The 11,702-nt window shown below is 34.7% G+C and overlaps 2 protein-coding genes across 2 annotated transcripts; both read left to right on the top strand.

Moving 5' to 3' along the window:
• The first annotated feature begins 315 nt into the window (after positions 1-315).
• On the top strand, positions 316-958 carry LOC143589960 (uncharacterized). The gene is made up of 3 exons (XM_077070574.1): positions 316-539; positions 624-751; positions 852-958. Exons 1-3 carry the CDS (start codon positions 387-389, stop codon positions 925-927), a joined length of 357 nt encoding a protein of 118 aa, XP_076926689.1. The 5' UTR covers positions 316-386; the 3' UTR covers positions 928-958.
• A 4,662-nt stretch (positions 959-5,620) lies between these two features.
• LOC143590085 (AT-rich interactive domain-containing protein 4-like) lies at positions 5,621-10,798 on the top strand. The gene is made up of 15 exons (XM_077070677.1): positions 5,621-5,770; positions 5,844-6,014; positions 6,532-6,585; positions 6,670-6,758; positions 7,249-7,525; positions 7,847-7,903; positions 8,062-8,093; positions 8,206-8,341; positions 8,425-8,598; positions 8,686-9,264; positions 9,650-9,787; positions 9,855-9,953; positions 10,040-10,140; positions 10,375-10,465; positions 10,554-10,798. The coding sequence occupies exons 1-15, from the start codon at positions 5,621-5,623 to the stop codon at positions 10,650-10,652; spliced, it is 2,247 nt and encodes a 748-aa protein (XP_076926792.1). The 3' UTR covers positions 10,653-10,798.
• The last annotated feature ends 904 nt before the right edge of the window (positions 10,799-11,702 follow it).

The following is an 11,702-nucleotide window of genomic DNA, read 5'->3' as shown; positions in this document are numbered from 1 at the left end:
TGCTTTGTATATATTAAAAACTAATATAGAATACAACCATAATCAATCTCGACCATGTAAAATCCTACATTCTTACCCACACAACAAGTACATATTATTTAATTAGTTTTGTTTTATTAATCTTTTAACAAACCTCCATTGAGGAGATTGTTTAAGCATGAACTTTGTTTAATCTTTTAACTACTACTTATCTATTGCGTGTAGATATTATAATCTAATGTCATCTAGACCCATTCAATGGACCATTTTGTAATTTAGTAGCCACTTGATTTTTATATATAGACATTCTTCTTCTGCTCCTACCTATAGCAATGGTGGAGAAGTAAATAAATCACATAGTTTTCTTGCAACATATTGTCTAAGCCTATACCTTTTGGGCTAATTCCATGGCAGTTAGAATTCCATATATGCCCTTGACAGTTCATCATAACAAGCCTAAATCAACTTCCAACATGGCCTTCATGCTTGCACAAACAGGCTCACAAAAAGGACCTTCATCTCATCCCATTCAGATTAAAGCCAACATCAAGCTACAAAAGGTGGTATATATGCAACAAGATCAAATTAATCTATTTATTTGTATTAATCATATGATGTTTAATTGGAAATTAATTATGTAACAGGTTTTTGAAGACAAATCGAGCGGTGTAGTGTGTTACAAGGATGAGAAAGGAGCGATAATATGTGAAGGATATGATGAAGGCCCAAGGTTGCATCAACAACCGCTTTCTGGATGTTCTAGTCATCCAAGGTATCAAAATATTAATTATTATTTATATATTCAAGTTACGAAGCTTTATTAAGTTTAACTTGAGTGTGTATATACTCATAATTGTATTCTTCAATCGCAGAGATGGAGAAGCCATTGTTGATCGTCTTAAAAGAAGCCTGCTTCTAGCTACAGAAGGTGCTGGTAGTCATGGTTGATGAAGACAAACAACGCTCACTTGTTCTAACATCGATCGATTTTTTAATATCCAATATGTATATGGTTGCTTTTCAGTTTAGTATATATAGATCAACTGTCTTTTCTTTTCTAACTACACTCAAATCATTCTTCGTTGAATGTTACTGCTTTGGTGTGGTGTATGTTAGTTATGTATACATAGTAATTATGTATGAATAAAGAAAGTTATTATACATGAATCATGAGTTTAGCCTTTTAAGTTTCCTTTTCCGTGACTCAAATAGCTTGAAACTTAGGTAAAGGTAATAATGGTGTCAATCAATACCACTCACATAACCATGAGAACCATTGCGACCATTATTCTATTTATGTAACTAGAATGCATGCGGATTTCAATATTCGAGATTTTTTTTTTTAAAGACTGTTTCATAACATTTTACTTAAATGAACATATGCATATACACCACTTGTACATATGCATGTTATAATTACGTTTACATGTTTAAGAGAGAACATATATCAAAGATATTATAGGGAGTGAGGAAAAGAAATTCGTTTTATTCCAGTTCTCAACACAATCTTCGCTCCGTTGAACGTGCTTACTTGCATACATGTATTTACGCGTCTGGTAAATTCTCGACTGAAATAGATAAAACAAAAAAGGCTTGGAAAAGGAACCCGACGACTGAACCATTAGATTGCGGGTCAGTCTCGGATTACTTGATTTTTTCTGAGTGGGATCAGCTAACCAGCACCTGATTTGGGTAGGACATATTCCTGGCGGGGTTGAATTTCTTTTGGGTTACAATTCTTGACGGGTTAATATTTTTGGGCTATAAGTCATGATGGGTTGAATTTCATTTGGGCTATAACAATTATCGGGCTAATAAGAATTAGATGTTGTAGGCATATAGGATCATATAATATAAACCATGCATATTATTTTTTCGTAATGTAGTTTAATATAGAGGTTCACAAATCGGGTTTTTCAAAAACCCGGGTTTGGGTATGAAACCGGGTTCGGGTATGACCAGGTATTGAAAAATCGGGTATTGGTAATACCCGGGTCGGGTTCGGGTCCGGGTATTGTCTTTAAAACCCATACACTATGCATCGGGTTCGGGTCGGGTATAGAACCAGGTATTTAAATACCCTATTTTCGGGTATTGAAAAACCCTATTTCTGGGTTTTTTTGGGTTTTTTCCGGGTTTTTTTAGGTATATATTGAATTTTTTAAGGAGTTACAATCTTTAGGGGTATTTTCGGGTATTTTTCAGGTATTTTTCGGGTAATTTCGGGTATTTGAAAAACCCGGTTCCGGGTATGGAACCGGTTCCGGGTTTCGGGTATTACCGGGTATAAATTGGGTCCGGTTCCTGGTTCGGGTTTTGGTACTGAAATGCATACCCTATCCGTACCCTAGGTCCTGTTCGTTTCAATGATTTGAAATGAATTCTAAGGAATAAGATTTTAAATCCCATAAATTGATATGTTTGTTTCATTAAATGAAAGAATGAGAATGGAAACTAAATCCCATCAAATCCCACATTTCATGGGATTTTAAAATCTCGCCTATTTTATAAGGATTGTTATGGAAAGTAAAAACCCTCCAAAAAAATTCAAAAAAATTAATAAAAAAATCATAACTCAAAATATAAATAAAAAACGAAAACTGTAAAAAAAAACTAAAACGTTTCCACCTTTGCCCTCGTTCTTAAAAAAAACGAGAAATGGACCAAAACCGAAAGTCGACGAAAAGAAACACAAACCAAAACTGAACCAAGTTGATGGAAACCGAAAAAATCGATCAAAACAAAACAAAAAAATCAAAACCGAACAAAAATGAAACTGAAAAAACCGACTACAACGAAACAAAAGGCTGAAAACAAATCCATAACCGACTAAAAACAAACAAAAGAAACCGAAACCCAACCCGTCCAGTGCTCCGAAACCGACCAAAAAGAAATAAAGAAAACCGAAACCCAACCTGTCCAGTGCGAAAACTCGTGTCAGCTCGAAACCAATTCCAATTCCAATACATATTAACCAACCAAACACATGATAGGGATTCTCAAACATTCCATTCCATTCCAATTCAAATTCCAATTCCAATTCAAAATTCTTTAAAAAAGTCCATAAAACGAACGCGCCTACGGGTAGGGTAGGGTCGGGTACGGGTTCGGGTATTAAAAACCCGGGTATAACAAAAACCGGTTCCAGGTATTTTTTTTGGGGTCCGGTTCCGGGTTCGGGTTTTTTGTGCACCTCTAGTTTAATAGATTTAATGAATAATACATTAACCCATTTATAAAGCACACGAGTCAAATTTACTACCTCTTACAAACATATAAATGTGAGGTTATATAAATTTGAATATTAGCTTTGTCCACGGGGAGTAAAAGAACGGGCATCAATGATGTAATAGTTGTGAAATCAAAACCCAAAACTTTTATCAGGCGATGCTATTAACAGCTCATATGTCCTGTCTCCGAGTTAGAAATAACAAATTATCAAACAACAATTGGTGATTCATATTGTTCTGAATAAAGTTTGCATCTCTAATAAGTAGCGGAGCCAGGAATTTTTTCCTATGGGTTCGGGATTTTTCGGTGTTTGATTTTTTCCGGCGTCAAAGTTTTTGGGCCCGGATGGATCGGGTCGGTCGTTAGGCCAAATAAATAAACGCAATATCACAATCATAACAAAAAATACATCATCAACATTAAATAAAATACAAAGTCGCATTAAATAAAAAAAAAGTTATTACATATTAATTATAATTGTTTCCTACGAGTTTTCATGTTTTGAAAACGATTCATAACGTGTTCGATCGCGACTTTAAAAAAGAACTCATTTATATATAACAAATGCAAACATCGTTTATTCGTTTATAAAACCGCTATCCATCCGATTAGTTTGAATATTTTGTTTAAGTGATAATAGAGGAAATCAAAAGGGGTACATTCTTATGGGTAAAAATTTGTTGGGGGGGGGGGGGGGGGGGGGGGGGGGGACAAGAGGAACTCGATTGGTTGAGTTGATGTAATTTTACATTTTATAAAATTTTAAGTTTGGTGTTGTATGTTCCTTCGTTTCAAGCTTCTTTGTTAGGTATTGGAGTTTTTTAATAATATTTTACACCTTAGAAAACAAAATATAAAATAAATATAAATGAATGATGACGACCATTAAACAAAAGACGGTGCTACATATATTATTATTATTATTATTATTTAAACAATATTTTTGGACATATATTTATGAGTGTAGAGAAAATAAATGGTGAAATCTCAAAATATCACCAAAGCAACGACAAACTAGCGAAAGAAAACGACAACGTTGTCTCTCTGTATCTAAAATTCAAGTTTTGTTTTTTCACCATAGAACGGTTAAATGTTTCCAGAGATTTCATGATACTAGGTTCGCTTGCCAAAAAAAATGGGTTCACTCATTGAATCGTACCTATAAGTTATATATAAAACCGAAAATTAACTGGGTTCGGCCGAACCTGGTGACTTGAACGTAGCTCCGCCACTGTCCCTAATAGCACGAACCTTGTTAGAATGAAAAACACACCGAAAGATGCAAATCGCAACCAAGTGTTTAGGTGATAACAATACAAACATAAAACAAATCCACGCTCTAGTTTTTGTTCTTAATATATTAATTTGTTGTATCTGGACGTTGATAAATTAATCTTTCTGTTTAGTTTCGGTGCGTTATCTGGACGTCTAACCTTGTTTTAAATGTGTTTTTGTATCACAACATATACAAGTGTTAACACTATTTTGTGCATTTACTTAGGCTTACTATCGATACCATTATAAACCTTATCAATATCGACTAACTTAAACCCTATCAATATCGACTAACTTTGCGCCACTACAACGGACCGGTCCTTTTTTTTTTTTTTTTCTTATCATTTATCATTAAAAATCTCACTTTTTAAGTTTTTATAGAAAAAATAAAAATAATAAATTTGGTGCACGGTGCGGTTTGAGAAGACGGTGGAACTAACTGTGGAAGGCAAGAAGGAAAACCGGAATTTTGAGAAACAATTATTTTATATATATTATAGAAAGAAACCAAAGAAGACGAGGATCGAGACAGCAAAGTAACTGATGTTAGTTTTCACTCAAATCAAAAACAGCTTATTGCATCGGTGTTGTGATTTTAATTTAATTTTGGTTTGAGTTGGTTGGTGTGTGATAAAGGATTGGATTGGATTGGATATAAAGTAGGAATGTAAATTTTGAAACAAAGAATTAATAATATATTTGGTTGTTTGAATTTGATGTTTGATTAAAAGGAAGAGGGGTTTGTTTTTATAATTTTAATAGTCGGTAGTCATAGAAAGATGTAGAAGAGATTCTTTAAACAAGGATTGGATTGGATTGGATTTTATTTTCTCTTTCTTTTTACTAGTATTAATTTTTTCCAAATAATTATAATAATTTGGGTGGGTGGTGAGGAAAGAGTTGATTTTTTAATGACTAGGGTTTCATTCATTCATTACTTTACTCTTTCATCCATTCCATTCCATTCCATTCCGTTCCGTTAGCCCCTTGCCGATTTAGGGCACGATTCTCCGTCAAATCGGTAATTACTTTCTCATCTCGTTGCTTGATTGATTGATTTGAATCCTTGCTTCCTTCCTTTTGTAATGATTTCGATTTCATCATATTGTAGTGTTGTTGATGTATTGAATTGAAGATGTTTCATGCTCAAGGACCTGCAAAACACGCCTGTTGCATGGTTGCTGTTTTATCTCAAACCAATCCTAATAATCATAACAATAAAGATGATGATGCCACAGGCCTCAGATTCCCCTTTCCAGATATCACTTCTTCTGGACGTTTGGAGGTACGTACATACATATGCTCTAATTCATATACCCTAGCTGCCTAATCACTCAACAACAACTTCCTTAATGCAGGTTAAGACTCTAATCAGTCCCACTGCCGATGACTTTCGTAAGGCTATAGACTCTCTGCAACCAAACATTGTGTATTTCCAAGGACAGAGGCTTTTAAACAATCAAGTTGGATCTCTTGTGTGGGATACACATGATTTACCAGCCTTATTTGGTTCCTCTTTCCCCACAACTGTATGCCTCTATCATCATTGATTGTTATATCTGTATTTAATATCCTCCCTATTCAGTACTGCATTGCATGAATTAGGTTTATATGCATATGTATATCATATACCACTAAAATAACTACAGTGAAGTTTTTAGACACTTGATACTCATTTTTGTATCATGACATTAGGAAAAAAAAATGATGCTTTTAAACTTGTGGATAGGTTTATTGATTTTTTTTTTCTTGGAAGCATTTTTTTGCGTATGTGGCAGCTAGCATGACATTAGCAGTGCCACACCAACAGTTTATAGGTAAAATTTGTTAACATGTGGTTGGTTGTTAAAAGCTGTAATAAATTGTAATTTCGTTTGTGTATAATTTAATTTGCTTGCTAAATATGGAATTTTTTTTTGAAAGAATGCATCTTTAAGCGAGTTAGGTCTTCTTTGTAATGTTTTAAACATGCATAATTAGTTTTATCCCAGAGAAAGATAGTTATCTAAGTTTGGTCTAATTCTCCCTCATTGCTTATTTATTTAGGTATATTTGGAAATCCCAGATGGTGAAGAACTAGCAGAGGCGCTGCACACGAAGGTAAGGGAGGTCACTTGAAATAAAATGTTTCATTTTAGTTTGAGTTTGGCAAATGATAACCTGGAAGTTAATACATCTCAACAGGGGATTCCTTATGTGATATACTGGAAGAACTCATTTTCATGTTATGCAGCTTGCCATTTTCTACATGCACTACTTTCTGTGATACAAAGGTAATTATCAACTTAACGTTGGGGCTAACATCACATATTCTCTCATTTTGCATGAAAATTGTCATGCGACTGAATTCTGACATGTTAGGGTTATACAGACCTGTAAAATTAATGGTGAAGGCCGGTTTCTTGCCGTATCAGCACTTATTGCCGCCAACTAGGCATCTTTTGACAATGCTGACGACATGCATAATCCTTTTTTTTACATAGCAAATTAACATTTCCTCAAATCCTAATATCAGCACAAAAATCCTACTTTGTTGCCTATGTGCCGACTGTGAAAGTCACAATTAAATTCAAATGCTTGTAAAATACTAACAAGCTCAGGGGTCTTTATTGCATTGACCCTAATATATTATACATTCTTGTTATCATGGTAACATTGCTCAAGTTTTTTCTAATATGAAAATTTTCAATGAATAGATGTAGTTCATATCAATTTTTTTGTAGCTTTGACTTTTGGTTAAATTCTATATCTGTTGTTCTGCAGTTCTTCGAGCCATACTTGGGATGCTTTCCAGCTAGCACATTCATCCTTCAGGCTATACTGTGTAAGGAACAACCATGTACTTCCTAATAATTCAGAGAATGATCATAACACATTGGGTCCATCCCTTCTTGGGGACCCACCCAAGATCAATGTTCCTCTACCGGAGGCAGGGGGTGAAGTTGATGATGAAAAGTTTCCCGAGGGCATTCCTGCAATTAAGATACATGATGATGATGTAAACATCAGGTTTCTTGTTTGTGGATCTACATCTACACTGGTAAGCAAAGATTATTGCTTGTTCCTCAAGCCAACAATTTAGGGTGTTTGGGAATTATGTTAAAAGTTTATCTGCTTATTTCGTTTTGTAAAACCAAAGAACCACTTTTTGAGTGTTTGGATGAAAACGGTGCTTATGTTAATATTTCTTATCTGCTTATTTTGGAGTGAAATAAGCTATTGTAAATATTGTGTATTTCTATTTGACTATTTGATTGCGATTTCTATTTGATTGTTCTTGTTGGATTTAGAACTATAAGTTCATAGTTGCAGTAAAATTAACTGATTCTATGAAGCTGAGTAGCTGTTTATGTATGTTCAGGATGCTTCTTTATTGGAACCATTGGAAGATGGACTGAATGCACTTTTGAGTATTGAAGTAAGCATGCTGTTTACTATATTTCACATAGTCTTAAACTATCTCAAAATACCTGTTTAAATATTTATTTTTTGCCGTTACCTTGTTTTTTTGTTATTATCAGCACCACTCATGTTACTTTGATTGCATTGAGTACTAACGGCCTTATTTATGTTCAGATGCGTGGGAGTAAACTTCACAATCGTGTTAGGTGTGTTGATACATTTCTAGACTTGTAGTGGAGGCAATCATTATCAGTTACATGAGCTATTTATTACTGTTTGTGGAATTTCAGTGCTGATGTGGCATTTTCTGTGTTACAGTGCACCTCCTCCACCTCTTCAGGCAGGAGCATTTTCCCGAGCCGTGGTGACCATGCGGTGTGATATTTCAACTTGTAGTTCTGCATATATTTCACTTTTGGTATCAGGGAGTGCTCAGGCATGCTTTTATAATCAGGTGCTCACTAAGCATGAGTTATCATATTACTATTTATGTTACTTATTTCCTCTGCTTTCTGAAACTTGAGGTGTTTGTTCCAGCTTTTAGAAAACCATATAAAAAGTGAAGTGATTGATAAAACTCGATTAGTTCAAGCAGTATCCAGCTCTGATGAAAACAAAGTGTATGTTTGCGAGCCTCGAGAATCTGTTTCAATAGCTTGTGGAGCCACGGTATTTGAAGTTTCCATGAAGGTGCCTCTATGGGCTTCACAGGTTCATCTCCCCTATCTTCTGATTTAAGGTCATTCTCGGCATTATCCACCACCACCAATAATGTTTTTTTGTTTTTAAAATTCTCAGGTTTTGAGGCAACTAGCATCAGATGTTTCTTACCGTAGTTTAGTTGCACTTGGTGTTGCTAGTGTTCAAGGGTTAGCTGTTGCTTCATTCGAGAAAGACGATGCAACCAGATTGCTTTTCTTCTGTAAAAAACTAGAAAACAATATCCACATCAGCATGACCAATCCCCATCCTCCAATTCCCGCCTGGATGAGACAACCTCTCCCAAGAAGAAAACGAAATAATGGTTTGATTCCTACTTCTAAAGAAGAATACACGGGAATGGATACAGGGAATGGGTATGCGGTTGTTAGGCAGAAACCGAAAGTTGCTGCGCTGAGACCAATTCCTCACATTCGCCACCAGAAAATGCTACCGTTTGCGGGGATTTCAGAGACAAATGGACATGATTTTGGAGGACAAGTGAAGACCCATGTTTCGTCTGTGCCCTCTAGCAAACACAATAGTGCAGGATCAGCCCCTGTGACTCATCGCAAGTCATTATCAAGCTCGTATCAAGCCAAACAGCATGTTTCAATAAACCCACTTCCTTTGAAGAAGCATGCTTGCGACAGAAGTCCCATACATGTTTGTTCCGAGGTTAGTCGCATTTCTAAACGTATAAAATGTCATACTTGCATATACTTCCAAGTTGTGTAATATCAGTTTTCACCCTTTCAAAATGCTAAAATGTTATATATTTAAGTTTATGTATGTATGCATAGTAAATCATATAAATCATGTACCTGTAACAACCTGTTTTAATAAACAACTGAAAAGAATATTATGTAGTGAGAAGAACAATTTTTCTATCTGTTTATTCAGTCAAAAAGACTGTTATTATTGAATTTTACTATGAAACGGGCAAATATGATATTTTTAGTGTTTGGAAAGGGTAAATATGAAAAGGGAAATAAATCTTTCCAAAAGTACGTGAAGACTATTAAAAAAATGTTCCAAACATCCAATTTAAATACTTTTTCAGGAGGAGTTTTTGACGGATGTGATGCAATTCTTAATCCTTCGAGGGCATAATCGTCTTATACCTCAAGGCGGCCTACCTGAGTTTCCTGATGCAATACTCAATGCAAAGCGTTTGGACCTCTACAATTTATATAGGGAGGTAAGTTATCAAACATTCATCCTTGATTCGTTATAAAACGACCAATTCATATTTTTGCCCTTTTTAGGTGGTTTCAAGAGGTGGCTTTCATGTTGGCAATGGAATTAATTGGAAAGGTCAGGTGTTCTCAAAGATGAGGAACCACACCATTACAAATAGAATGACGGTAATCTCATTTAAACTACAAATTGCCATTTAATCTCTCTTTTATCATTTTGTTATACTCTCAAAGTTGCACCTTAAATGGTGTAGGGTGTTGGAAACACACTCAAGAGACACTATGAGACCTATCTTTTAGAATACGAATTGGCACATGATGATGTGGACGGGGAGTGCTGCCTGTTGTGTCACAGGTGGTTATAATTTCTTTTTAAGTTTCATTATTAGAATGCTTACTGAGGGTGTTTGGAATTGCTTATCCAAGCTTGGCTTCTTATTTAAGTGAAGCTAGTTGGTTTATGTACATGCTTGCTTATTTCAAGAAACTACAAGCACTTATTACCATAAGCAAATCCCAAACACCCAAATGATTAGTGGTTGGTTTGTTTATGTTAACATAGTGTGTTATCTCAAATGTGTAACAACAGTAGTGCAGCCGGGGATTGGGTGAACTGTGGGATATGTGGAGAGTGGGCCCATTTTGGTTGTGACAGAAGGCAGGGTCTTGGTCCGTTTAAGGTAAGTTATGCTACGGTTTGCTTCTTAAGAAAAGAAAGAAGAAAGTAGTGTTTCTATTGAGGTGGTTGTTTATGTTATGTATTTGCAGGATTATGCGAAAACAGATGGATTAGAGTACATATGCCCTCAATGCAGCAATTCTAACTTCAAGAAGAAAATGCCCAAAAGCAGCAACGGATATTCTTAAAGTTATTCTTACCATGTAACCTTCTGCTTTTCGTGTTTCTAGCTTATCGCCGTAGTTTGTTTGTATTATGAGCAAGAGTGGTTTAATGAGATGAGGGTATTTGTGTAATATATGTATATTTACCATTTTGTAGAATGTTTTCATTTCTTATAGTACCTACTCCTAATTACTTGACTTACTTCCTTGATTGGGCCAATACAAATTAAAAGTATTTTTTTTTCAAGTCTTGAAATTTCATTTTACCTAAACCACTTAATAATTATTATTATTATATAAATGGATGCTGATATTGTTTAGCAAAAGTTTCTTTTTGCTGCTATTATTAATCAATGAAGTATTTAAATTCATTTTTTTTTGGTACAAGTGAAAGTAGTTTAAGTGGGTCAGCTTTTGAGACTTGAGAAGACCTTTATAGTTTATAGTTTCATTTCAGTTTTCAATCAATTGGGTGCGATCTCTGTGAAATTTGATGAGAACGCAGTCGGTATTGAATATCGATTGGTTAGTTACGATATCAACACTAGAGTTGTGATATGCCCAAAAGGATATCCCACTTCATTTTATATTGATTGAAAATCATAAAAACGAATACCGATATTGGTTTTGATAATGCTGATATGCTCAAAAGGATATCGACATGTGTTTTACATCGATTGAAAAACATAAAATATGTGAGTACTGGTACCAATGCTCGGTTGGATTGCTTCATCACTGGACCAGTTTATTACTGACGCTCCTATAGCTTATGATACCAAAAAAAATACTACGTTGAACAGAACTATGTTTTCAACAAAATATATACGAGAATGTCGACAGGAAAAATTAGACACACCTACGTGTTGCGTTTTTTAAAAAGAAATTAAGGAACACAAATTTATTCCAGTGGTATAAATGAAATAGTATTAAAAGCATGAGTTCATTTTATAATACTTTCATTTTTAATCTATAGAAAAAGCTAAATAAGAAACAGTAAAAAGTAGATCATATGTGAACTATTTTATTTAGATTAACCAGTAGGAAAAAAAACCTTTTTAGGTCCACCAAAGTAAT

Source organism: Bidens hawaiensis, unplaced genomic scaffold (genome assembly GCF_021521415.1).
Source record: "Bidens hawaiensis isolate Kalapana, Puna unplaced genomic scaffold, B.hawaiensis_p1.1 tig00001597_1, whole genome shotgun sequence".
NCBI lineage: Eukaryota > Viridiplantae > Streptophyta > Magnoliopsida > Asterales > Asteraceae > Bidens > Bidens hawaiensis.
Note: the sequence above shows the minus strand (reverse complement) of the source record. Positions and strands in the feature narration are given on the sequence as shown.

Excerpts from the sequence above, each read along its gene's own strand:
- LOC143589960 (XM_077070574.1), top strand. The coding sequence starts at position 387 with ATGGCAGTTAGAATTCCATATATGCCCTTGACAGTTCATCATAACAAG. Across the intron at positions 540-623 it reads CCAACATCAAGCTACAAAAG|GTTTTTGAAGACAAATCGAG; the intron begins GTGGTATATATG and ends ATTATGTAACAG. Across the intron at positions 752-851 it reads GGATGTTCTAGTCATCCAAG|AGATGGAGAAGCCATTGTTG; the intron begins GTATCAAAATAT and ends CTTCAATCGCAG.
- LOC143590085 (XM_077070677.1), top strand. The coding sequence starts at position 5,621 with ATGTTTCATGCTCAAGGACCTGCAAAACACGCCTGTTGCATGGTTGCT. Across the intron at positions 7,904-8,061 it reads ATGCACTTTTGAGTATTGAA|ATGCGTGGGAGTAAACTTCA; the intron begins GTAAGCATGCTG and ends ATTTATGTTCAG. Across the intron at positions 8,094-8,205 it reads AAACTTCACAATCGTGTTAG|TGCACCTCCTCCACCTCTTC; the intron begins GTGTGTTGATAC and ends TCTGTGTTACAG.